At 40.2% G+C, this 27,608-nt stretch overlaps 1 protein-coding gene across 5 annotated transcripts; it reads left to right on the top strand.

The window, feature by feature from the left end:
* The first annotated feature begins 753 nt into the window (after positions 1-753).
* On the top strand, positions 754-22,040 carry trim66 (tripartite motif containing 66). Of its 5 annotated transcripts, XM_014999994.2 has the most exons (20): positions 770-840; positions 4,057-4,113; positions 4,248-4,293; positions 4,928-5,141; positions 8,497-8,626; positions 8,975-9,091; positions 9,241-9,355; positions 9,624-9,770; positions 10,488-10,605; positions 10,719-11,467; positions 14,071-14,109; positions 14,618-14,830; positions 16,767-16,887; positions 16,980-17,061; positions 17,179-17,365; positions 18,068-18,930; positions 19,038-19,158; positions 19,276-19,350; positions 20,290-20,442; positions 20,551-22,040. In XM_014999994.2, the coding sequence occupies exons 3-20, from the start codon at positions 4,285-4,287 to the stop codon at positions 20,785-20,787; spliced, it is 3,690 nt and encodes a 1,229-aa protein (XP_014855480.2). In that variant the 5' UTR covers positions 770-840; positions 4,057-4,113; positions 4,248-4,284; the 3' UTR covers positions 20,788-22,040. The 5 variants fall into 5 exon arrangements, with proteins under 5 accessions (XP_087860399.1, XP_087860400.1, XP_014855484.2 ...); XM_088004273.1 differs by having other exon boundaries at positions 754-840; positions 4,057-4,293; positions 17,179-17,353; XM_088004274.1 differs by lacking the exon at positions 14,071-14,109 and having other exon boundaries at positions 754-840; positions 4,057-4,293; positions 14,621-14,830; positions 17,179-17,353.
* The last annotated feature ends 5,568 nt before the right edge of the window (positions 22,041-27,608 follow it).

The following is a 27,608-nucleotide window of genomic DNA, read 5'->3' as shown; positions in this document are numbered from 1 at the left end:
CTCAGAAAGTCCTTGAATTTATGTGAATTGCTAGTTTAGTTCCGCTAGTTTTAGTTTGTATGCATTTCATGTTTAAATAAGAGGACTTGAAACACAATTAACATTTTTTTCAAACAAATTAAACTTTTCTGGGTTTTCCTGTCATATATGGCCTTACAAACCAACCATTCATGAATATCAAAATGTTATTCTTTTACTAAATTAAAATACAAAACACTGGATAAAGTGAACAGTAAAAATAAAATGTCTCAAACTTACCTACTTAAATCCATTTTTTTGTTTAATTAACATTTTGTCTCCTGCAGCTAATATGTGATTAAATATCCTTATGTTGAATTATCTTTCTGCAAGTTATTGCAGTACTAATATCATTCTGGGAAAGGGATATAGGAAATTTATAAAGCATATTAAGCTGCCACCTCCTTAAAGACTGAATATACAGAAAATGTTTAAAAGGTTATTCTAAGTGGTGGATTTTACTTAATTTCCTTTTTGGTTGAAAAATCTTGGCATTTGTCAGATAGAAAAAATACAACCTGATTCATAAGTTGAAAAGTTCCATTATATTTTTTATATTAATATATAGACCAGCCATTTCCCCACCGCTGTCGTGCCGTTATAACGAAAGCGACCATAAAAAGCCATGTGAAGTTTTCACAGAGAGACAAAGTCTTGTTGCCAGGTGCCACGGCACACTTTCAGCTTTGAGAAACGTCAGAAGTATTGCAACGAGAAAATCTCACGATTAACTGCGAGACTTTGAATCTCCAAAATTTTGTCCGGACCAAAGAGCGACATCCGATCAAGGGGGGATGGCCACCCGGAGATGCTCGGGTCAAGGTAAAAACTAAACCCCTGATTTGTCCCGACTTTTAGGCTGCTGCACAATAAATAGGACGGTCGTCGGTCTGACGGGAGGCTGAGTTTTGTCGGCGGGCAGTCTCGTTTGTTCTGGACTGAAAACATCACTCTGACAGCCTCAGACGCGCAGATTCACTCCTATTTAGGCTGGGAGGATGTTTTGCAGGCGCACAAGTGCAAATGAGCGTTGACGGAGACGGCGCTGTTTATGCACGGAGTTTTTTTTTTTTGTTGTTTTGCGGACTGAGCCGCCGTGTTCTGGATGGCACCACGATGCCATGATAGGGGCGTAATCTCCTGCGCACTTTCTAAAAAATAATATCACGCTCAGTGATGCGCTGGAGGTGAGGCTGCTGATGCAGAGGCAGGCTGAGGATGCGGGGGTAGACACACTGCATGCGATCTGCATGCCTGTCAGGCTTCTTGTTTTTAATCGAAGGCGCTCTAATAAAGCGCTGTCAGGGTGACACATCCACGAGGAGACGGAACAGGTTGCCAAATGTGTATTATGACAGGAACATGACTGGAAACCCCAAATTCCCAAAGCTTTGCGGAGTGAATAACATCTCACAGAACTACAACGATGTATTCATTTCTCAACATAAAATATGCACACAAATTGGAGGGATGATATAAAATGCTTTTTGGCTGTTTTTTGGTGTCTCTTACTAATCCAAAGGTCTCCTTAAATAGCTTTACATGAAAAGTCATTTTCATCGTGCTTGGATGCATTTTTTTTTCTGTGTTTAAAATGAATCCAGATGCCAATGTTGTGATAAAGCAACCTTGATCATGGAACAAGTTGGAGTACCAAGAAGAGTCTATTTTTATATTCCAAATGTACACAAAACCTGTAGTTTCTACGTTTAATCTTTTTATGAGGCATGAAAGGTTTAATATTAAAATCCTGACCAGTGTTTGTTAATTATTTTTATTTCCTAATTTATATAAAGATCATCCTCGGATTCTCTTCAGTGCCACAGTGACGTCAACATTAAATCTATTTTGAATCCCCTAAGAACACTTAAATTAGCTCCAGTATTTTTATTTATTTATTTTTTGCATTGTGTTATGAAGGTGTGCAAATGGAAATAAGAGCATGATCTCACTTTATTCACAGCTGAGTGACAGACCGCAGCAACAGGTGGGGCTGGGGGAGCTTGGTACAAGAGAAAACTGAACTATCTTGCTTATTATTAGACCAACTTTTAGCTGCAACCATGATTTTTTTTTAAACAGGACTGGGTGTGGTCTGAAGGTACAGAAAACTCACTGAGGGCAATGGATGGATCAAGAATTTTAGAGAGTCACTGATCAGGCATGTCCTTTTGATTTCCACTCACAGTTTTTGTTGAAATCTGATTTATTTATTCTGATTAGGACCAATTTAGATTTTTACTAGTGCTTCTTTCTAAGGACTGTATCAACTAAGGAATGCCATTAATGCATGAAAGGATATGTCCCTAATCTTTATCTGATTTATAGTATTTGTGTATAAATACATCAGAGTACATATTGTTTGTTGATGATCTTAAAGAAAGAAAAACTGGCAGGAATTATATTTTAACAAATTTAACGAAAAGTGAAGAGATAAAAGAAAACCATTTTCCGCTTATGGATATCATCCATTTCTGATTTCTAGCTGATTGATCCATCCATCTCTGCTGGATGTAACATTTGGTTGTTGTCAGACTTAAAAACGTATTTCTTTCCTAGCCAAAGGTCACCTTAGTCGCGTCCTTGCCTGTAGCGATGGATGTGCACTCAGCTGCAACAGAAGCTCCAGTTGCAAAATTCATTAAGCCTCATTTTAATCCTTTATGATAATAATGATATAACTTAATGATGCTTTTTCATAACCCAGAGGTATTGTTCTTGGCCTGGTGAAAACTAAACACAGTAATATTTCTGAAGCATTTCATTGTCAGTTCTCCTTTTGTTTTCTAACAACCCAATTCTAAGAACTTGTCAATACTATTTTATAAGAAACTGATGCTTCCTCCTTTTCTGTAAATGTCTTTGCCAGCTACAAAGCAAATTAGTTGAGGAAAAAAATATGAAGACTGTGCTGAAGGTTCCGCCTTAATACCTTAATGCTATTTCCTGCGCGACCTTATCACCTTTGTGTTAATAGATGTTACAAAGAAGTAGCATGCAAGGGACAGATTGCTTTTCTGGTTTCTATTATTGTACCGTCTCTTGAGATGACGTGCATATATCTGGTGCCTGCTTAGCAGATCGCAAAGCGCAGGGCAGGTTTCAGCGTGAAAGATAAATGCTGTGAAGGCGCCGAGAAGGAGCTTGCCTGGGTTAAACGCGATACAGAGCGGAGCAGGGTGAGCTGCAACACACTAATTGTGCTTAAAATTGGGTCTTTTGGTGCACAGTGGGGAATGGGATTTCTCCAAGCTCCCCACTGAAACATCCAAGGATAAGAAAGTTGTCAGATTTGTAGGTCAGGCTGCTGAGGGTTGTCATTAGGCAGACCCGCTCTTGTGGTCCGCGTGGCTATATTTGATGTTGGTTGTCGAGTTTTAATTGTTCTCACCCTTACAGCCTGCTTCCCTTTTTCAACTGTCACATCATCAAATAGCATTCAGAGTAGGGTTTTTATAAATATCCCCGTTTTGAATCTGCATTTCACTCTGAGTCAACACAAACTTTTTCTTTCACCCCTCAAAAGCATGTTCTGTTTATTCAATGTGCAGGGTGATGCTAAATCTTAATTGATTTTTACAATGTTGGAGGGAGCTGCATGAGTGTATCTTAGTCCCAGCTGGGGCTTATCCAGGCTTGACCCGGTTTCGGTGTTCTGCATTGGTGTGTAGTTCCTCTGGGACACGTCCCCTCCTCATCGCGATGAAGGTGGGAGAAGGCCACTGCTCACCCACGCTGACCCGGCAGAGCTCGGGGCGAACGTCACCTCCTGGAAGAACCTGCACCGTGTTACAAATTCTCCCCTCTGCCTCATTGTAGGTCACTTGGTCTTTCTCCTTCCTCCATTTTGGAAATGGCTTCCGGGTATATTATGTCCTACAAAAAAAATAATTATGTTATCTCCCTAATTCCCAATTATTATGCACAGGCTTATTTAAGAAAAAGGATTAGGTTTCCCCCCCTGTCTTTTTCGGCATCAGCAGCAGCAGCAGCAGAACTGAAAGATTCTGAACGTGACACTCGTCTGCTCCTCTGCAGAAAGGGGTCCTACACTTGGATGAACTGGGGGAGGAGAGAGCGCTGCGAGGCTGTCATGTAAGCTGTCTCCTCTGGGGGCCTCCTCTCGGTTCGCGGCTGCTTCCTGCCTCAGGTAGAAGCCTCAGTGGCAGCAGTGTTTCTGCTGCCGGGAGCTTCAGGGCTGCTCTCTCTCTTCTCTCTGTTCCCTCCAGCTGAGCAGGCAAAACATCCTCTGCTCCAAGCACGAAAATGGAGAAGGTAAGAGACGTGTCTCTGGCATTGATTCCTTTAAATATTGAACTTTTTGTTCTTTTCTGACATGGCAGAAGCTTGTTTTAGTTTGTGTAGCAGTTTCTGAATTTGCACTTGGGGGGGTGGGGGGGAGTTCAGGGGTATTTTCTATGTAAAGCTGAGGCATTGACTGGGTTTTTCTTTGCTCTTTTCTCACCTCACAAGTCGTTGCAGATGTTAGAAAAACTCCTGACATCTGTTTGGTTGAGATTAGATGCAGTTCAAATGCTGATTTTCATTTCAAATCTGCAGTTTTTGACTGTTTCCAAAGGGAAATATCATTTCTCAAATAAAGGACACTTGAGATTAAAATGAGTTTTGAATATTTTAAAAGTGAGACACTTGAAATCCATTCTTTATTTTAGTATCTAACATCTGTAAAGGGTGTTACATTTAAAATTGAATCAGTATCATGATATTCTTGCACAGGTTTAGTTTTTTAAATACAAGATCAAATCAAATCGTTGAAGTTCAATTTAACGGTCAGCAGCACGGATACATTTTCTCATATTGCAGCCATGTGCTCTCATCACCCAGTTTTGGGTTTATAAATGTGTTTATTTTAGGCCTGGTAGATTCTTTTTTTTCCTCTTTCTTTCAGATCTGCTCAGAGTGCACAGAGCCAACACTTGCACAGAGTCTCTGTACGCTGTGCAACAAGTGGCTGTGCTACCAGTGCACCGACGTGCACCAGCACCAGAGAGCCTCCTCCCAGTATGCTGATTCGTTCCAGCAGCAGCAGCAAAGGCCCAGCGCTGCACAGTGCCCTGACTTGCACCAAAGGAACTCCAGCACACTGCCTCCTACTGGACAAGGTGGATACTTGGTTGCTGTGCCCCTACATTTGCTGTTATTGTGCTCTGTTCGGTGTGTTTAATGTTTCAGCCTGAGCTTTTTGCACTGAATAATGTATGACGATGCCGACGGTTGCAGATCGTTCCTGGAGATCCGTGCACTTTGTTGTACCTATCTTTAACGCGTGGCCCAGATTCTGGAGGACTGGGATGATTTCATCTTTGCTAATTTTAGTGTCTCGCTATTTAAAGCCCGTCAAGTGTGCCCCAAGTGTGCCGCTTCGGTGCCAGCTTCATTTGCAGGTCGACATCTAATCATAACGAGCACGTCCTCTCGGCTTCTTAATTGTGACGAGAGAGTGTTTCTCTTTGGTTTGTGTATTTGTGAGAAAAGCCGTGTGAATGTGCTGACAGACAGGATGTGGTCAGTCAGATCAGGCTGATGCACCCGAGGTGATGCTCAGCTCTCTGCCACAGAGATCTGTGATGATCTGCAGGCTCAGGGGAGCAGGAGGAGGGTGGGGGGGGGGGAGGGAGGATGGGAGGGATGGATGGATGAGGTGAGCTGGCCAGCAGAGAGCAGCAGGACTTTGTTTTTACTGCCTTTGAGTTATTATTAGGCACAGGTTCTGTGGGACAAACGTTTATTCGCTGGCTTGTTTACACGTGTGTCAGACGTATTCTGGCATATTTCATATTTGATGGAACTTCAAAGGCCCTGCGCCGACACTTTGTTTATTTACCTCCTCTGTCGCTCAGCACAAGACCTAGTTTAACCTCAACTTCCTTTAGCTTCAATCTATTTACCACATCAGTATTATTGTTTCTGTATCATAGTGCAGATGCAGCTTTAACATAACAAGCAGTTTTATCTTGATACAGATTAAGCTGATAGCTACTTCAGGGCCCAGCTGTAGCACCATGTAGCAGTTTGTTATATTGTCCATGTTGTTTTTAGACAAATGTGCTATTTAATATGAACAAAGTGCAACACATGGCATAATCGATTGCCTTTCTAGCCCAAAGGAAATAATCTCAGTCTTTTTCTGCAGGAGCTTTACCTGGCCACAACATTTATTTTTCATGTATTTTCAAATGTTGATTTTAATAATTAAAAAAAAAAATCTATGCAAATCAACTTGCTTCTATGGGTTATATGTAAATACTCCCATTGATAATTCATGAATTTTGCTTTAGTTTAGCTATCCACAACTGAGCCTAATTAATGCTAAAAAAAAAATAGGAATCATATTAATATAACCTGTTTGACAGAGTAAAGTGCACAAGTAGGCAAGTGAGACTCATTATTCTCAAATTAGAGAACATAGAACAGTCAGAAACATTCCCACCATTGACCAGGACAAAATTACCCAGAGGTCCAACCATGAATTCTGCTCTGTAGTAAAATATGAAGGAGTATCTCTGACCACCAGTTTCTGACCATCAAGCTCAAACACTGTTGGGTTACACAGCAGGAAAAATGATCCAAAGAACACCAGGAAGTCCAGCTCTGAATGGCACAAAACAAAATGTTTTTGAGAGGCCCAGTCAAAGTCCGAACTTAGATCCAATCAAGGTGAAGCCGTACATGCTCAGAAATGTTCAATCTGACGCCGTTAAAGCAATTATGCAAAAAAGAGCATTCCTCAACAGCAATGTTAAGGAGACATTGTCAGCTATCTTAAACACTTGATGGCAGTTTTTGCAACAGAGGCTACAAGAACCAGATGTAGATTTAGGGTGCAATTAATTTTCCTGATAGGGCCAAGTTCATTTGAATTGCCTTTTGTTTTTTAGACATTAATCACTAAAACAATAATTAGAAATCAGTTTTCTGCATTTACATAGATTGACTATGATATTAAAGTATTTTTGATGACTGAAACAGGGGTGTCTAAGGTAGCCTGCAGGGAGTTTGAGGAATGATTGCCCTCAGTTAAATCCTGCCAGCAGAGGTGTGAGATGTAGATAATTTCAGGCTTTACTGTGTAATCTCGCTGTTTTGTAAGCAGTAGTTTAAAGAACAGATTAGCTGCCCGCAACAAAACAGGAAGTTAGGGATTCCAATCTGCTGTTACTTTGAGAAATGCGTTTTTTTTTTTTTCTTTCTTTCAATTTGGTGTTTGTCTTACAAATGTAATAGCGGCTTATGGGATTCAGGACATCATGAAAGGATTTTGGAACTAAAAAAACGTAATGAAATAAATATAAAAACTTAGGCAGAGTATTCATTTTGACTGAGTTAAAGTTGGGGATTAGAATAAACGCTCTGTTAGTTATTATGGGATGAATAATGTTCAGTCTGGACCGGCATTCCTGCATGATGTCTGAATGAGCAAAAGTAAAACAGCATCTGGAAAGAAATCTAAAGTGAATAACTGTGTGCATAAACCACACAGCATGGGCAGACATGCTGAGCAAAACTATCTGCAGGACAGCTTGAGGGCAGAGGTTAGTATCAGCGTTTATTGTGGTTGTGTGCAAGAATAATGTTTTAGTTTTAGTTAAGAGTTTACCAGCAGCTAACAGCTAACAATGCACCGATGATCTGAAACGATTTCCTCCTCATCTCACCAGACTGGAAACAGGAAAAGATAACAAAGCTGTTGCCACCTACATTTTAAACCAAATTATTTGTTGTTTGATTCGTCGTTTTTAATCTGTAAAACTGTCTCGGTTTCACTTCCATCTGCAAGCAAGAACCAAAACATATCTAAGGCCTGTTGCTCTTTGTTCCAGACACTCAGTTTTAGCTATTTTGTTACACTTCTCTTTAGATTTTTTTTAATAAAATGTGGTGCTTTTATTTTCTCTCTAATTGTGATAATCATAGATTGCAACCCATGTTGTCGCGTTTCTGACAGTTTAAAAGAAAATGTATAAATTCTTGCTTCCTACAATGATTCAGGTGATGTCTCTGCAGGCCTTCAGCTTCTGTTAACTATCAGCCAGGACTGTAATGATGAGGATGGTGGTGTGCTTTTGACATCTTCATCAATAAGTGAGCGTCTGTCTCCATTCTGAGGCGTTCTCTTGCTGCCAGGGCTTCTGGCAGCAGGAATGCTTCACACAGCTTAATTCATCAGCCTATTCCCCATCCTATGAGCATAAAGAGATTTTTCTAAACAAAATATGAGATTTTCTGGATCTTAATTTAACCTCAGACGAATTTAATGTTAACCTCTGCACATTTTTGTCTTTTTCAAGTCGACACCACTTTGACACAATGAATGTTTTTCTTGTTCTAATTAATTTCTAAGCAGCTTTTACAAAGATGCAGCGTGCTGAGCTGCTCTGTCTCTAGCTGTGTTGTGCTTGTTGACCGTTTCTGATTCTGATGCGTTGTCCCTGTCCCCTCCCTCTCCGTGCATTTCAGGCCCCGGCTCGTATCCTTGCTCCCTCCTCATGTGCCACACTCACCGACAGGAGCCCTTGGAACTTTTTTGTGAGTCATGTGACCTTTTGTGCTGCAGCAGCTGTCACCTGTCCTCCCACAAAAACCACAGGTTAGTCCTCAACCATGTAGCACAAGGGCACTGCAGAGAGAGAGAGAGAGGGGAGGGGGATGCAAAGGGGGCTAACCACAGGTTAAACACTTCCTCTGAGCAGAAGTGCTCGTTAACTGCCCTGTCATTTTTATCTCAGTGTATCTGCATACGCTACCCTTGGCGTTCGGACGCTCATTAGCTATTCATACCTGTTTGTTTTCTGTGACATTAAAGTGCATTTTCTATCTCCAAGGTCACATGCATAATAAGCCGTCCTCGGGGAAAATGCATGAAATTCTGGTTTTATTTTGGCCCCGCTGAGGAATAAATTAGAGAACCTTCTGTGTGCTGTGTGCATGTGATTAGGGTGGTGCAGATTGGCAAGGCCCTGCAGGATCAGCAGTGGCTGTTCGAAAACCTGATGGTGCAAGTGGAAGAGAGGCGGTCTTCAGTGGAAAACAGCGCAAAACAAATAGAAGACAGGTTCGTTTCAACCCACACGGCTTTAATTAGCAGACAATCAAAGGGCATGAATATTGCTGTAATAACAAATGAAATATTGCTTGAAATGTTACATTTTTTGGTGCATTTTAAAAGTAATGAAAGCCCTATTTCCGTCTCTGTCTGTGCAGACTGCATGGAGTGAAGATCGCACACAGGAAGGCAGAGAACCAGATTAAAATGGCAAAGATGATTATGATGAACGAGCTTAACAAACGAGCCAACCTATTAATAGAGCAACTGGAGGTAATTACTTTCTCTTTCTTTCCCTCTTATCGTTCAGATAGCTGTGAGTGTTCATGCAGAGAATCCATAGCAGCCTTGATTTAATCAGCCCCCAAAACAGATCCAACAGGAGCCCATTAGAGCCCACCGGTGTTCCCAAAACTGACGTCTCGGGCCGCTAAAAGCAAAAGCATCTGTTGATTACAGACCACGGTGCCGGCACAACAAAGCTATCTTCCAGTAAATACTCATAACTTTGCGCCCGTTTCCTTTTATTTTGTTTGCGCAGAAGATTTCGGAGGAGTTCCAGCAGCGTCTGGAGGACCAGCTGCAGGGGGCAATAGAGATCTGCGGCCAGCTGGACCACATTCAGAAGTTCATCACCTGGGCCACAACCCATCACTGCAGAGGCCCCGTGCTCTTCAGCAGGGCTCTGGTGAGACAATAAGCAGATGTCCAGAGTCCCACTGTAACACACACACACACACACACACACACACACACACACACACACACACACACACACACACACACACACACACACACACACACGTGAAATGCTAAAGTTTGCAAACAAAACAACGAGAAAGGCAAGAAGAAACTCCTCTGCCACGTCTTTATGCCTGTGACAGTAATGGCAGATCACCCTGTGGGAACATTTGTAGTTCACAGTGTCCTTTGAGTGTACGAAGAGTCTGCGTGACATTAAGCTGAAGGAAAGTTGACTAAGTTCAGCTCGAGTCCAGAACCTCCAAATAGCATGTGTTAGTTGGAGTAAAAAGTCTGAAGGACGCAGACGTTACCATTAATCTGGCATGTCTGAAAATAGACCAGATGCTGTATATTCACATTGAAAATATCACAATATTAACAATAAATAAGTTGGACCTGTCCACGGGGTTTCCTGCCTCTTATTCAGTGACTTCTGGAGACAAACACCAGCTCCCCCCTACAAGATTAAGTGGGTGTAAACAATGGATGGGTGGATGAAATAAACAAGATCGCTGACTCATCTATGCGTGTGATGAATCTATGCATGCATGCATGAGTTCCGCTTTTGAACTAAATTACTAAAATAAATAAACTTTTAATCATCTTCAGAGAAGCATGTGTATGTTCAGATGTTTTTGTAGAAATCATGTTTGTCTTTCAGATTTCTCTCCAGATGCAGCAGCTGCTGGAGTCGTCTCTCCACACAGACTCCTGGAGTCCAGTCAAGCTCAAGTTTAACTGGGATGCCAGTTACTGGACAAAGCAGATTTCCTCCTTCGGTAAACCCTGCTGTATAAAGGCGGTGAAGAATCTGCACTAAAATGTTAAAGCTTTTCAAGAAAGATATAATTTAATATCGAAATAACCTGTTTTTTTTTGTTTATTTTTTCAGGTCAGCTAATTGTCGATGGAGGAAATTGTGCTTATCCTTCAGGATTGGCCTGTTCCAGTATTTTGAGGCCCCAACCCGTCGCCTGCTTGGCTCTGCCCGCCATGTTTCACCGAGGCCGAGAGCCAGGCTGTGGCTACCAGACCTGCTGTGAGCCTCAGATATGTTGCCTGCATGGCATGCCCCCTCAGCAGGAGCTGGCCACTCTGGACAAAAGCCAGATGGAGAGCACTCTGTTTAACTCCAGCTGTGCTCAGCCTGCTCACTTCCCTGCTTCACTGCACCAGAGTCAGCAGCTTCAGAGGTTTTGGGAGACGGAGAGCTCCCTTCAGTGCCCTCCTCCTACATCTCCTCTCCCAGCACCCATCCAGCTCGGCTGCAGCCAAGGATCCGCATCCCAAGATGCTCAGCCTTTAACGTACGTCTCCTGTCACCAGCGTCAGAGGGAAATCGCTCCAGACAGCCAGACTCACCTCAGTGCCGACCGTGGTGGTCTGGGTCAGTGTAAGGCGAAGTTGTCTACGAGCCCGGCTCTGCAGCAAGAGGTCAGCCACAATGTGAGGGACAAAGATGAGGAGAGGTGTAGAGGGGAGACCCGTGGACAGTCGGCAGAAGATGAAAGCAGAGAGCTGGATGAGGATCTGGAGGCAGGCAGAGGGGAGCAGAGTCTGGTCCAGCTTCAGGCGTGTTTAGCTGCTGACCAGCAGAGGACCAGACCAGCTCTCAACCTCAGAATGGATAGAAATGGCAAGGTGAGAGACTTTATTGTATTAGGCCTTACATGCAAGAATTTACAATAATACAAATATATGCACTTGCTTTACAGTGTATGAACTACACAGCAGCTTAAGCAAATTAAGAGTAAAGTGACTATAAGGGTTAGCACAGTTGTTTAAATGTAACTATTTGGAGTCAGAAAGTTACACAAAGGTAATTGGGAACCACAAGCATCATTGCAATTAAAAAGTGCAGAATTATTGTGAATTTAAAGAAAACAGGTACACAGTTTGCAAACTTTTTTTTATGTATCAAAGTCCTTCCACTTCACAGTTTTGCAGTAGTTTGTGTTGACCTATGACATACAATCCAAAAATAATAAGGGGATGTTTTTGGTTGTCTTACAAATGAGGAAATGTTCAAGAGATTAGGGGATTTTTTCAAAGCACCATGACAACCAGCAAGTCAGCTCTTTCATAGCCCAATAAATAGGTAAGGGGGAAATGAGCTCATCCAGTGCTGCATCTTACAGCACCACTAGCAATATTTCAGACCAGTAACTGTAAAATCGGTTCCAAAAGTTTTAGTTTTCATTAAATTAACTGACTGAGTAGCACTAACATGTGCAGTTTCAACTTAATTCAGTAAATTTAAATGTACTGTAATTACTCAAGCAGCACTGAAAACACATTTCTTTAATTAGAATGTGCAAAAAAACTAAAGCTTCCTAAAAACTCTTTTTTTTTTCTTTTTTTTTTTGCTTGAATCTACTTATAAAAACACTGTTATTTATAACAGTCAGGCAGAATGGAGAGGTCATGAAAACGAACAAACAACTCACTCATGCTGCCTTGTCCAGAATCTCAATATGTGTGGCTGTTTAACTGGAAAGTACAGGAAAGGAATGACAATAATTTATATACTGAACCAACATCCACTTAAAGTAAAGCAGCTAATAACAATCTGCAAAGCATCATGGGAACAGAGACAGTGGAGAAGAGTGGCAGGAAATGGTAGTTGAGATGATCTCTGGAAAACTGCATCCAAACTGGAACTGGGATTTCGACAATGAAAATAGAAAATAATGAGTTTTCACAGAATTAATTAGGTTTAAAATATTTTTCAAATTATAAATGTACATTACAAAAAAAATAACAAACCCAGTGGAAATGTGCTGCTCTGAAAATATTAAAACATATTTGAAAGTTGGCACATTCTTGATGACCTGACTGCATGGAGCTCTGAGGTCTACTTTTTTTTAATTTTTTTTTAATCTTAAACACATTAAAACCAATTTTTGTGACAAAACAAACATTTGTTTCAAGAAGTGAAAAAAAATCTGCACTAACCTTGTCCACTTCCTGCCACTGGTGGTGCAATGCATTCTGGGATATCTAGCTGGCCAATCCCTTCTGTCATACAATGTCCCCTTCCACATACATCAAATTAACCAAATCAATTTTTTAAATGTTTTTTCCTCAAAGGGCTCTCAACTTGTTTAAACTGAGTGCTAATTATAAGTACTTGAAAAAGTAATTTAAATCTATTTACTTTGTTCAGTCCATTAAATACAATATTTTAGCTTCACAATACACCCATAGGTCTGAAGTCAAGTCATATCCACTCATCTTTTTTAAAATTTTTTATTAAACTTAAATTCGATCTTACATTTTACTGCCCACATGTTAAATACGTCCTAAAATATTTACCTATTTCTGGTTGGAAATGACTTCATAACGTTCTGAGGTATAGGTGCATATGCTTTCAAGTTTGTGAAGATATCAAAGCAAAGTGAGTGGGGGGACTTTTTTGTGTGTTTGTGCTCGTCTGTCTTCTCATTTTTGTTTCACACGTGGTTCTGGCTAGGCGACACAAGCTCAAAATAAATCCATTTGGGCTCGGTCTCAGATCACAACATGGTAAGCCACACAAAGCCGTTTAGACGCACTTTTCGAAAGTCACCACTGATCGGTCAAGTCGAGCCCATTTCCTGTAAGAGCAGAGTTGTTCAGCGGTTATGCAGACAACCAAAGAAACAATAAAGCACAATAAAGAAAGCATTGCTATCAATAGTTAAAGGCAGCAAGGCAATTTGTTAAATACTGAAAAAAGTTTAAATGAAGTTGTGATGAGGCAGCTTTCAGCTTCAGATATGAGTAGTTTATGACCAAAGCTCTCACTTTAAACCAGAGGACTTGTGAAAGTTGACAGCTTGCCTATTAACAGATGGCACACCATAAAGCTGCTCTTGCTTTTCATGAAGAAATGATGAGAAAACAAAGAGCCGCTCTGACAATTAAAATAACGCATTCCTAAAATTGCAGTAGTGCACTCATCACCATCAAGCTCACGCTTAATGCCAGAAGTGTTAGCAGCCGCATAATCACCTCTCTCTTTGAGATAGATGGTTATGAGCACAAAGACACGTGTTATTTTTACGTTTTTCGACTCACTGCGTCTGAAAATGATATAAAACCACTTGGGCTCACTCATTTATGTACTTAACCTATCAGTAATGAGCCACTGTGGGAATAGTGGGAGCTGCCAGTTTGATTTTAGCCCCGGTTTGTACAAAGATGAATTCCTGCTTCCCCAGCTTCCAAAGAGAGGGATTAGAGTCTTTTTTTTCCCTCCACAGTCTAAATCCTGCATCCTGCTCCCAGGGGGTGGAGATCAGGTAAGTGTTTTAATCGCGTGATACTTGGGAGCGTGTGCTCAGTTTAAGTCTGGCCTGAATATGTATGATGGTGTACTAAAAAAAAAACTGGTGCTAAACGATTCACCGGCTTTCCTTCTCGCACTTTCCGAGACACAGCTGAGGGGTTTAAGGAAAATCTGTGCATTTGTTAAACTGAAATGTAAGACAGAGGGGTAATAAGTGCTCAGCAGGTCTAGTTTAATCAAAGAGCAGCACTAAACCTGCTGCTGAATTTGCATTTGATAATTGGTGTGGCAGCCAAACCTTTCATTCCCTGTATTATAACACTAATTCATGCAGCGTGTTTGTAAAGACCGAGTTTTTTTTTTGCCCCCCCCCCCCTCCCACCAAATAGATTTTCAGCTGTGTTTTATTCATTTGTGCACAACACACATCCCACTCCTTTTCCTTTCAGCTGCTAATGGTGTGAACAGGTGCATCTCTGTTTTTGATGTAACTTGAAATTCTATTCTCTCACTGTTTCCAGCAGAGGTCCACGTCCCTGGAGGTGTCCGCCAGAGCCCACGAGCGCGCATCTGATGTGCAGAGCAGCAGGCTCAGCCCCAGCTTGGTGTGTACGATGAGGAAGCGTCGCTCCCGGAGCATCCCGACAGAGCTGGTTGCCCCGCCCTCCAGCCCTTACACTGAAAGGCCTGCTGCAGGACGCACAAACAGCCAGGAGGCAGGAGCTGCGAAGAAGGTGACCCCTGCATGAGGATCTTTCAGTGTCTGCTTTAACTTTTGGAGAGAAGCAGTCCTCCTGCACAGTTACTCAGCAATGCATGAATCATTAATATAGAGCAAGCTTAGTTTCCCACCATCACACCTCAATATGTATAGACTGGTATGTGTATTCTATCAAGGAATCAGTCTTCCCTTTTTAATATAATAGGCAACAGATATTATAACAGCAAACATGCACAGCACAAGAAGTGACTGCATGACAAATGTGCAGAGAGCCTGCTTATCTTTCTGTGCAAGACCTATTCAGCCTGAGATTATGAAACTCAGTTCTGTGGTCTGGTGAGTAATGTGATCTGCAGTCCACACTAACCTAAAGTTAGACCTAAAGTTAGTGAGAAAGATGAGAGAATTGTTAAACAAGAGTCTCAATTCATGTTTCTTAAGACAGCAAAAAAAAAAAAAAAAATCGTATTTGATTTTTATTCAGTCAAAACCGCACACAGAAAGTGCATAAGATCGTTTATGTTGTTTAGCTACAAATGACCTCTACTGAAAGAAGGATGAATTTGACAAGTACAATTAAAACTTTATGAGTGTCCACATGGGATTTATATCGCTAATAATGTAAGTAATTATTTAAAAATGGTGTACAACATTGATCAGTAGGAAAGAACTTAGTTGTTATTAATTTATTAAGGTCTGAGTTTATATCTTGAGGGAAGGTGAGAGTTGAAGTGTGAGAGGTGAACTCCAGATCAATTTCCATTTTTGTTGCTTCTAAAACGAGTAACTTCTGGAAAGATGTTGAAGCTACTGTTGAGGTTCATATTTATATGTTGCAAAGAGGGTTTTTACTTTTTTAAAAAAATATTCTACTTTAGTGTACACATTTTTCACACTTACTTATAAGGTATGGCCAGATTTTTCCAGTGATTTAGTTTTATTTTGAGTCAGATCAAGCATCACTCCGCTTGGTTAAGCAATAGCACTGTACAAGATTAATTTGAGCTTTGAATCAGAACTGTATCAAGAAGAAATAAATGATCTGCTGACATCAACTCGTCTCACGGCTACAGACTGCTGCAAACAAACTGCTGATGCTTCGTTCTTGTTTCGCTTCTCCTGCTAAAACATGCTTCATCTCGCATACGTGCTGAAAGCATGGCCTATTATGAGCCTGAGCAAACAGGATATGTAAAGCTGTCTGCAATACAGGAGCAAACGTGGGACCTCTGGTCAGATTTCTGGTTGTTATTCTGTTTTTGCAGCATCTGCAATTTCGACTTCAGTTAAAATGTTTGCCTCTGAATGAAGCTGGTACTAAGTGTACTAAAATGGTGAGAGCACAATAAACGACTCGGCTTAGACTGCAGAGCACATCGTCTGCTGGAGGCAGCGACGTATTGTAGGAAGCTCTTGGTTGACAGCTGTGGTGTATGTGTCGTGTTTGAAACATTTTACTTAGTGAGTGTACTGTAACTTTATCGCATCTAGGTTTAGGAATCAAAACTTAACTAAGTTCTATTGGCCTAAAAATGACAGAAAAAAACAAAGCAAAACAATACAAAAGTTAGATGTTATTGACTGGCTCCTGAACTTTAACTACCACATAAAGTATATAAATAAGTATGTCTACTGTCACGTTCGAAACATTGCCAGATTAAAGGGGTTCTTATTAAAACAGAATACAGAAAAAAACTAGAATGGCATCCAGAATGATGCTTCTAGTTTTCCATCAGGAAAACGTATTATATCACCCCAGTCCTTAAATGACTGCATGAGCTGCTGCTTTAATTCTTAGTTTTCCTGGAAAACACTGTGAATTATTTTATGCATAATGTATTAATCCAGCTGACTTAGAATCTATGGTGATGTTACTTAGATTTAGAAAGCAGGTTTTCAGTCAGAGAAGCTTGTAACTCAGTGTAAGAACCTCCTTGTTTTGTTTTCAGTATGACATGATAGAGCTAAAACAAAGGAGAGCTTCAGATGGAGGACTTTGTGTCGTCAACGAAACCGACTCAATCCAATCCAGAGGATTGTCTCCTTCACCTCCCTATAAGACAGAACCAGGTGCTGAATTTACTTCTGTTACTTTCATGGAGTTTAAATGAATTATTTAATTTGTAAAAACTGAATGCCTGCCTACCGTCTACTCTCTTCAGATCACCCAACTGCTTTTGTGTATGAAGAGGTTGAATACAGAGCCAAGGAGAAGCACAGACTACCACGAAACAGCATCACCAAGTGAGTAGTGTCTTCCGTCAAAAATGACTTCAGATTTCCAGCACAATTTCATGGCAACAAAGTTTTGCTTTTTTTTTTTTTTTTTTTTAATCATCCATCCTCTGCTCCCCTGTGAAGTAATGGAGAAGCTCTGAAAGACTCGGGGAGATCCAGGGTCCCAGTGGTTTGCTTAGAACGCCTCAAAATCCTCGTGTCTCAGCTGCCGCCACACGGACGAAGACAAAGTGACCCTCTGCCTGCCAGCGAGACAGAGAAGAGCGAAGGCCTCGCCCAGCACAGCACATGGCACACAGTAATGCAACACGTACGACAAACATTTTCTTCATCCCAAACAGACGGCCACAAATTAATATTTTTAAAATCGTATCAAAATAAAACTTCCGATCACAAATGTTTGCATGACTTTTGTGATATTCGCAGCACAAAGAGTGAGGTTTCACATTGAATGCAAAAAAAAATAGTTAGCTTACTTTTCGTCTAGGGGGGGCGATGATTTTTTTGTTTTGTTTTGTTTATGGCAATGATTTGAATCTAAAGAACAATGTGCAGCTTAAAACATCAAATCAGAGAAGTAAAATCTATTGGTGTCATCTGTGTCTGAACATTTTACCGCTTTGACTTTTGGAGTTTGTTAATGCGTTCATATTAACCTCACAAGTAATGAACACAAGTCTAAGTATGACTGAAGGTAATCCAGTCATGTCCATTGGTATTTGCATCACAGATTGAGAGATTGCAGTTACTTAAGAATTATCCCAATACCAATAATTTACCAAACTAACCCAAACCTATTGATATATGTGTTATTGTTAGACTTAGGTTCTAGATTAGATTAAAAACAGATATTTTCAGTTTTGAACCAGATGAGGTTTTGTTGCTTTTCATGGTTTTCAAGCTGTTTTTGCAAACAAAGCCAAAGAGCTTCTGGTAACTGCTGCTCTGTCGTTGTTGTAACAATGTACATGCTTTGGAAAATTATAATAAAGCCTTTCTTTTTTAACAACAGGGGACAGCCAGGGGGTCAGACACCAGAAGGACCACCCGCTCACTCACAGAGCGATCCACTCGCAGCCCGTCTGCCGCCTACGCTGACACCTGTGACTTTAGCAGGAGACTCAGCTCCCACACAGCATCCACACAGCTTCCTACTGACTCCAAATACGTGCCAGAAAGTTACTTTGATTTGGACACCGACTCTGATCCCAGGTCAGTTTCGGAGGACGTCACCTGTTATCCGACTGACCCAGGTCCGCCACTAAACTCTGATGGATCGCTGGATTCTGATCCAAATGCAGTATCGTCTTCCGAGGCTGAGTTTGAACTTGCTGCTGCGAGGCAGTCAGCAGGTTCAGGTGAGGTGAGACAGAATGTGGATTCAGAACCGAGCCTTGAGTACGAGGCGGAGCCAGACACGGATGCAGGAGCGGGATCAGAGGAAAGTCGGGGGTTGGATGCTGATACAGAATCGGGGGATCCCGAAACCGAGTCTGACACCCAGCCTGAATATGATCCCAGCTTTCAAACCGACTCCGACGCTGTATCCGGTCAGCCTCCAGACTTTCAGGGCTCCGGGGAGTCCGATCTCGACTTGGAGTCTGAACCCGAACCGACAACTGACGACCCGCAGCCGCTGCGCTCTGACCTGGAGGAGGAGCCGCAGATTGGCCCTGGTCCGAGGCAGCTTTTGATCGCAAACCCTGTAGCTCAGAGGGACGAAGAGGACATTCACACAGAGCAGGACGTGGATGAGATGGAGAGTGAGGACTTCTGCGCAGTCTGCCTGATTGGAGGGGAGCTGCTTTGCTGTGACCGCTGTCCAAAGGTCTTCCACTTATCATGCCATGTGCCGCCTCTTCTGAGCTTCCCCACGTAAGCTGCTTCTGTGTACACTCAACAGCTCTCAAGTCCTCTTTCATTTTTTTTATTATTTTGTAGCAGACCTGAGGTAATATTAACCTGTGCTTTACCGTGTTCAGAGGAGACTGGGTGTGCAGCGTCTGCAGAGATGTTTTACAGCCTGAAGTTGAATATGACTGTGAGAATGAGAGATCATCTGCAGCGAACACTGCGCACGGACTCTCTGCCTGCGATCAGAGAGTACGATTTTCTCCCAGCTACACGATTCAGATCAATAATTCACAGTTTCTGTCTTGTTTATGGATTTTTTTTTTCTCTTTTAATGTCTAACATATTTCATGTTTTGTTTGCCTGCAGAAATGTGAGCGACTGACTCTTCTGATTCTCAGCAACATCTTGAGTGCTCCTTTCCACGAGCCCGTCAGTCCACTTGTAAGTGATCATCATGTTCCTACAAACCCAGTTACAATGAAGCACATGTTATTCGTCTTTCATCATAGTTGTAGGCACACGGATATGCCCTCAGGAGGTTACATCGGGGCTCCGGATGCACAGACACGCTTTGATTCCAGCTGTTTTTGATTCTTGGAGGTCCCCTCCTCCCCCGACCCCTCATGGATTTCTTTTTTACAAAAACAAAACAGAACCAGGAACATTAAATGGAGCTGTGCTAGTTTTTTCTTTCTTTTTATTCTTACCAACCCCCTGCTTCCTGTGCTAAATATTAGGAGGGATGATTTGCTTTACATTCTGGCAAGTATGTTTCAATAGACTGAAGCAGATTTTTAACACAATACGACAGATTTCAATGCAAGTCAAGAAGTTGTTTCGTTTTTGGGTTTACCCCAGAGGTGCTCAAAAGTTTTGCCATGTGGGCCAACTTTGTCAAGATGGAAGTATGAGTGTCATTAAAGTCTGATTTTTTTTTTTTTTTTTACAAGTATCAAACAAAAAAGTTAATTCATTGTAATTTTTTTCCCCTTTTCCTTAAAATAAGCTAAAAATGCAACGATTTCATAAAATGGACAAACTGATTGTTTAATGGCTGTCATTTCTATTGATCAGAAAAATAAAAAAAGGTTTTGCATTTCCTAAATTTCCTGAACTGTGCCTAAATAAAAAAAAAAAACAAAACAACAAAATTGGTGTTGCACCTATAATTTTTTTTTTCATTTCAAGAAAATTCTAATTTGTTGGGAAAAAACATTTTGTCCATCTGCATTAATCACCTGCAATGGCGGGGCAAAGTTGCATCATTTTTTTAATGCATTCGGGGAGCCGAACAAAATTAAATGGCTCCAGCGCCGCACTTTGGCAGCCCTGGTTCACAACGATTGAGTATGAAATTCATAACACTGCTTTATCTTCCAGGCACGTCATTACTACCAGATCATCAAGAGGCCAATGGATCTGTCTGTGATCAGAGCCAAGCTCAGTAAAGGGAATCCCAGGCATTACAGCTGCCCAGACCAGTTTGTAGCTGATGTCTGTCTCATGTTCCGCAACTGTGCAAAATTTAATTATGTAAGTTAAACATGTTTTAAACCATATCTGAGTCTCATATAAAAGTGCTAACTAACGTTGGCATGATTCTAAAAGGCCTTTTTTTTTTTTTTTTAACTCTGACCGCAGCCTGACTCGGAGGTGGCCCAAGCAGGCCACAGCCTTGAGCTGTTCTTCCTGTCGAAGCTGAAAGAAGTTTTCCCAGACAGAGATTTCCCGATGGCTGAGCTCGATTCTGACAGCGACGAGTACGACGAGACCTGCAGGGCCGCTAATGGCAGCTTCCTCTGGCCAGAGAGGAGGGAGCAGTGTCACAGGAAGAGGAAGAGGAGGCAGTCGCTCAAGTCGAGGAGGCATCACTTCTAACTGGATGGTGATCAGAAAGAAACTGTGCTCACAAAAATTTTTGTAATTTGTCCATTATTAAGTGACAGCCCGTGGAGTGACAAGAGAGATCTTATTCGATGACCATTGTTGTGGTTTGTTGTAACTTGTCAGTGCTACCATCTGATGGCAGCTGAACATATCTTCTTTAGTTATTCTTCCCACAGGCAGCTAATCAAAGAAGCTGAATGTGTAAAAATAGTTTTGTTGGCAGGGTGTACGCAGCAGAGTGTACGGAGTTCCTCTTGTAGCCATAAACATGTTCTATGTATTACTTACTGTAAGAGCTTCTTTATCGTCTCACCACATAACCCACTGCATTGCTTATTGCTTTATTTACATGTAGATATGTAATCGGTGCACGCTTTCTGCCCTTTGCTGTATTGAACAAACGGGACGCTGTAGCTGGATGTTTTTGAAACCTTGTAATATGTGGACTTTTTTTTTTAAGTGACATGGTCCTCAGTATAAAAGAAATGTTAAAATGTTAATGCTAGCAAATTATGTAATGTTTTTACTCATATATGGTCTACATATTATAAATGTTTGCCTGCATAGAAACACTTTTGCTGTCGCTTCCAGTTACAAAAAGAACCTTTGCTTCGTCTCGACATAACCTGAGTTTTAGTTTGTCACTCAAAAACATAATAAAAGTCTCTCATTTTATCTTTTTGATCAGAAAGAAATAAAGGGTGAAAGAGTAAGAAATATACGTTCTGTTAAAGCTACAAGGATAAGAATAGTGACGTAGGATTTTATGTGTTAAACTATAAAAATGAGTTTTATCTTGAATCTTAAAGAGGTGAAACAGGATCCATCCATGTTCCACAAAAATGCGTGAACCTTTCCTATTTAAATAACTCAGGCTGAATAAAAAATACATTATTCATAGTTCTAAAATGCCAGTATTATTTGTACAACAAAGGACGTGTACATTTATAACTCCTCAGATCATTCCCTGTTTACAAATACTTCACGGTACTGCAGCTCAAACTAGACATGGCCTGTTTTTTTTATAGATGTCGTAGGAAAATGTATTAAAAATAGTATTTCTTTTTGTTTTGATGAAGATGGACAAATTTTACTGAAAATCTATGTTTGAACTTTCTTCATAATTTTTTTTAAACTGTAAAAGCTTCAAATGAACACATGCAACACAATATACTAGCTTGTTGAAATATAAACCCATTACAAGTGTCATCATTTCTACAATAAATGGGATATTTGAAAACTTGTTTTAAGACTCTCGCCAGTGTTGGGTAACTTCAAATAAAACATTTTTATTTTCTTTGTGGGACAACACTATGAAGAGCCGCAACACAACATAGTTGGCAGTCAAATAAGTTTGCAAATGGCTACCTTGTCTATTCTCTTGTTTTTCCCAAAAATATTTTAAACATTTAAGAGAGATTAGATTTGTATGATGCAATGCTCCCATTAGACTGTGAGTTAACGCACAAGGGTGTCGGATATTAAACCTGAGCAGCAACTGACTTCAGGATTTGTACCTTGTAGAATATTTAGAAAGTAAATTAAAGCATAAAGAGACATCCACTGTTATTGTCAACTCTGGTAAAGATATGTAAAAAAAAAACAACAACTATAGACTACATGAAAATAAATTCAAGCTTTAGCATGAAGGATAAAAATATTTTATCTTTTTTTTTTCTCCAAAATTGTAACAGTATTTGGCAGCTTATGCAACTTTAAAAAAAAATGTATAAAAGTTCATTTTTTATTGTAAAGTGCCTTGAAATCGTGATTCACCCCAACATTCTCCTATAAAGAATCCAACTGAATTAAATTATTGAAGCATTTTTAGAAAAATCAAAATGTCTAGAAACATTATTTGACAAACACATTTGCTAAATTCCTGCATTATAATCGTAGCATCACCCAGAGACCAATTTTTGGGAGGAAACTGGAGTACCTGGAGAGAAGAGGTATAAAAGAAATTATGGTGTTTTGTCTTATGCACAAGAGTCTTATGAAATTAGAAACAACAATTTGGAACTTTTTTTTTTTTTTTTTTAAAAGTACTTTCTTAAAAGGTACATATAATCTGACAGGCATCGCCTGAATGCATTCTAACTTGTTGATTATGATGTGCCATGATGTGAAACACACATGTGTAATCATCATGGACAATATTTTAAAAACTATATATAGTTCTAAGATATTTCCACATAATAAAAAGATGAAAATCATCATGTTTGATTGAGATTGGTTTGAAATAGCTTCTTATTCCTTTACATCATGGTTTTCAGTTTCAGTTTGGCCACAAAATTAATTGCTTCCTAAAGAGATGAAAGTTTTGGTCACACAGAGCATCTTACGTTAATCAGGCGCTGGAATGTCTTGTGCCAGAAAAGCTCTCAGGCAGAAAGGATTTTCTGGCAGAAACTTCTAAATGGTAAATGGACTGAGCTAATAGCGCTTTCCTAATCATGCTGACCACTCAAAGCACTTCACACTAGAACCACATTCGCCGGTTCACACTCACAAACCAGAGCATGCAGATTGTTAGGCAACTTGAGGTTAGATGCCTTGCCCAAGGGCGCAGTAGGAATCAAGCCTGCCACGTTCTGAATACAAGACAACCGCTTTACCCGTAGAGGAACGGCCTTATTTGATCAATTTTGGAGTACATTTATTGCATAATTATTTTTCCTCCATATTGCATTTATGTGTGAGCATAAATGGAAAAGGAAATGACTTGCTTGACAAAAACCTCTGACAAGAATTGCTTCAAAAATGATAAAGTGAAATTAATAAGAAGTTTCCAACAAAACGAAGCAAAGGAAATTACTTGATATGTATCAGCAAAGTGTGGAATAATTTCCACGCTTCATCAACATATGAATGCTTAGTAATAATTTACATTTCTTTTATGAAATACACATAACTTAATATTCATTCATTATATCTAACTCCTCCTAATAAGGATCGTCTTTCTGTGGGACTTATTCTTAAACTGGTATTTAGCTACTGATGCTGTTGTGGGTTTTGGATGTGGGTCGTGTGGGCAGATGCCCTGGGTGGGGTTTGAAAGCAAGGAGATAAAAGATTACAACTTATCGGTCAGTTTTACTTTGAACAAGTCGTCTATTGCTTTTGTTCATGTGCAGTCAATGAGGAGGAGGACGCAGACTCTGCTTGTCGCAGAGAACAGGAATGCATTTTTCCATTGTTTGTGCCGGACTGCCGTGCACGTTATTCTCCTGCAGGATTTAAATGATTTACTGCAATCTGGTAAACTGAGGCCTTCTCTTTGCGCATTAGTTTGCTGCATAAAGATACGTACTGGGTTTACAATTTCAAGTCTAAGCTGAGACTATAAGGAATCTTTCATACATTCTTTATATTGTTTCAGGTTTCTGCAGTGATCCCCAACAATACAATCAATAAGGTGAGTATGCCACCTGTCCAAGTTAATAAGTGAGCAACGTAAATGCAACTGTAACACTGTTATCTCATATATTGGATATTACTCTTGTGGATTTTGCAGGGTTTCCCCCCGCCCCCACCTTGAAAGTAATTACATTTTATCAGTTAAATGGGAGTCCAGAAAACCTTCTTTGCAGTCTGTTGCATTTATGGGTTCAATCAATAGTGTGCACATTTTACCATCGCTCAGTGTTTATAGTACAGGCTTCACTCAAAATATGTTTGTTTGCCTTCTTTGAGCAATTATATGTCATAGTTAATAAGATGGTCATTGTTATACATTGATTTTAGAGTTTTACTCGCTATTAAAACATGTTTTTCCTTTTCTCATTTCTGGTCTTCTGGTCTTTAGTTATTGTTTATCTGTCCATGTACAGACAAGGAAAACATTGTTAATACCTTCCTGTTAGTGATATAAATGCCCAAATAGGCAGTAGCACCCCCTTGAAAAATGTTGGCCACTCCACTGGGGTTCTGGGCTGCTTTGCTACATCTGGCACAGCATGTCTTGAATCTGTGCAGGTTATGAAGAAACCTCAAGACTATCAAGGCATTCTCAAGAGAAATATGCTGCCTAGTGTCAGAGAGATCGGTCTCAGTCGCAGGCCATGGGCTTTCCCCGCAGTATATTGACCAAAAACACACAGCTAAAGACACCCGGGAGTTGCTAAGAGCAAAATATTGGACCATTCTGAACTCGCCATCTCTGAGCTTGGATCGAAAGCCTGTTGAACATCTGTGGAAGGATCTGAGGTACCCTGCAAACCTGGGAGGAGTGGGCCAAGCTACTTTTGGACAGGTGCAGAAGTGTAAAATTATCAGTTACAGAAATCCTTTGATTGGAGTGCATCAAAAGGTTGTGTTACAAAATTAGCCCAACCCCCTAAGCTTGATAGATAGCGCTAAGACCCTCCACTTTGCTCTGATTGGCTGTCTCTGACAGGGAACATTGAATTTCTGCAGTGGGATCACGTCAAGGAGGCAGAGGAGCTTGACTTTTCACACAGAGATTACCTGTCTCATTTTATACTATGTCGTGAAAGTTTTAAGAAGAAAAACATATTTTCATAAACGTTACACTTTTCAGCTTTAAGCTGCAGTATCTCTTATCCTGAGATAAATGTGTGCAGAAGAACCAGGGTGAAAAACTGTGCAGTTAACGGATTACATTTTAAATGAAGCAGACTTATATAAAGTTTAGTTTAACTTTGTGGTCAAATGGAGATCAGACAATTGCGCCCAAGCTTTCTCTTAATGTTTCAATGTTTGGGACTTTGCATCAGCATTTTCACATAAAGTTCTTTCTTCTATCTGCCAACCATTTTGTGAAGTGCCCCATTGTCTCCTGCAGTAAAAGACACAGAGCATAATTATTTCAAAGTGTTTTCTTGTCTCCAGATTTCAAGATGGTCATTATGGCTAAACTCTTCTATATTAGCTTCATAAAGACTACAGGACATGTCTAAAAAACATGAAGTCATTCTCTCTGAGTGCATCTGAAAATTTTATTGTCTATTTTCTGTTTATTTTAAAGTAAGGGTTTCTTTGTCTTCCGACATCCATTTCACTGTGGATTAGGTCATCCTCTTAAGTGGTTCTTACCACTGCTGTTTTTTCCTGGAAACTGAACTTATGGGCATGACGCCCAACAATGAACCACACTTTTGCAGGTCCAACATATTTTCTTTTTAAATGTTGTTTTTATGCAAGGTCACTAAAGCAGGCAGCATTTTTGACAAGTTGCTGGTTTTTACTGTATAGTTTATGCTATACTTTGGTGACTGCAACATTATAGACTTGCTACGTGGGTGTTTAAGGCATATCTTCTTTATAGAGTACAGGCAGAAGTACATGATCACCGATTGAAATGTGGATATGAATCAAAAAGATTGATTCACATCAATCTTGGTGGCTGGGTCCAGTTTAGACCTCAAGCCCAATCTCATCATAACAAAAAAGGACAGGGAGCCTTTGTACAATCCTTGTTTGCACCTAGATAGCTGGGGAATAAGTGTTTGTTAAATGTTCTAAAAAAATAAAATAAAATCAGTTTTGAGGTTAAAATAGAAACATTTATGTTGTCAGAACAACTTTCTGCAGGAAATGTTTTAGATAGTTTACACAGTTAACTGCTGTCATGAATTTGAACTGCTAGAATAATGCAGCACTTCATGTACCACTCAGCTTCACAGTTTTATGACAGGCAGGGGGAAGTACACGATCTTCTTTCTGGGAACAAAAAAAAAAAAAAAAAGGAAAAAAGATGTGAGCTCCTCTGTTCTGCTTCTCTTCCTGGAGGTGTCTGTTGCAGACAAGTACCTTACAACTTCCAGCCTCCTGACAAACCTCATTTGTCATGTGATGGAGTGCCTGAAATACTCCACTTGTGGCAGACAAAACAGTGGCGCCAAGTCGATGGCCAAACTAATCAATAATGGTTTTGGTAAAAGGCAAAAGCCCTGTCTGATGGGAGAAATCAGTGGTTTTAGTTTCTAATTGCTGTTGAAGTCATCTCACAAGGAATGCTGTTTATGTCTCTGAACAAAGCTGGACCTGTTTTAACCTTAAATGCATTTTTATTGGATTTCCGGGTAGTTTAACCTTGCTATAGACTGACATTTATCTTTTCTCTTCAGTGCAGAATGACAGAAACTTAAATCCAAAAGTGGTTTTACAATCTGATGTTAAGTGTGAAATATAAAATATCAATCTACCTTAATATAGTTAGATAATTAAAATCACTTTCTTCTGTTAACTGTGTTGTTTCTTATAGATACGTTATGTTTGACTTTTATTTATTCCTGCTTGCTATGAATTTTCCAATCTCATGGGGGACGTGGTCTTTTAAGATTGTTGGGTCTTCTTAACCTATCCTGCACAGCTGCTTCTTAATGTGTAATATTGTTCTTATTGTTTGTGCAAATAAATAAATAAACAAATTACAATAACAACAGAATTAATCTTATGTGCTCTAAAAATGGTAACTTATTCAATCACAAAATACATTTAAAAATTTTTGGTTTAACTAGTTTGACTATGTAACAAATTGCGTTGGTGTGTGAAAAAAACCTTACATGGATAATTTAAATGAGACACCAGTAGCGATTTGGTGTGGATCATGGTTGTTCCTAGAAGTGAAGACCCGAAATCACACAAATCTCATAACACTGGGTCTGATCTGATTGCAGCTTCTCAATCTTTCTTCTTATAAGTCTTATCTCTAATTAGACAACCCACAATGTCGGTGAAGTTTGCATTTACGAAACCAACCTATAACGTCTTCTGGCTTCTCGTTTCAGACAAGCAGATCTAAGGCGCTACTCTAATATTTGTCCACCAGGTGGCGACAAACATCA

The sequence above is a fragment of the Poecilia mexicana genome, unplaced genomic scaffold (genome assembly GCF_051168715.1).
Source record: "Poecilia mexicana isolate PSO_F unplaced genomic scaffold, ASM5116871v1 scaffold_3, whole genome shotgun sequence".
NCBI classification, from domain to species: Eukaryota; Metazoa; Chordata; class Actinopteri; order Cyprinodontiformes; family Poeciliidae; genus Poecilia; species Poecilia mexicana.
The sequence above is the reverse complement of the archived record's forward strand: the minus strand, read 5'-3'. Positions and strand labels throughout refer to the sequence as shown.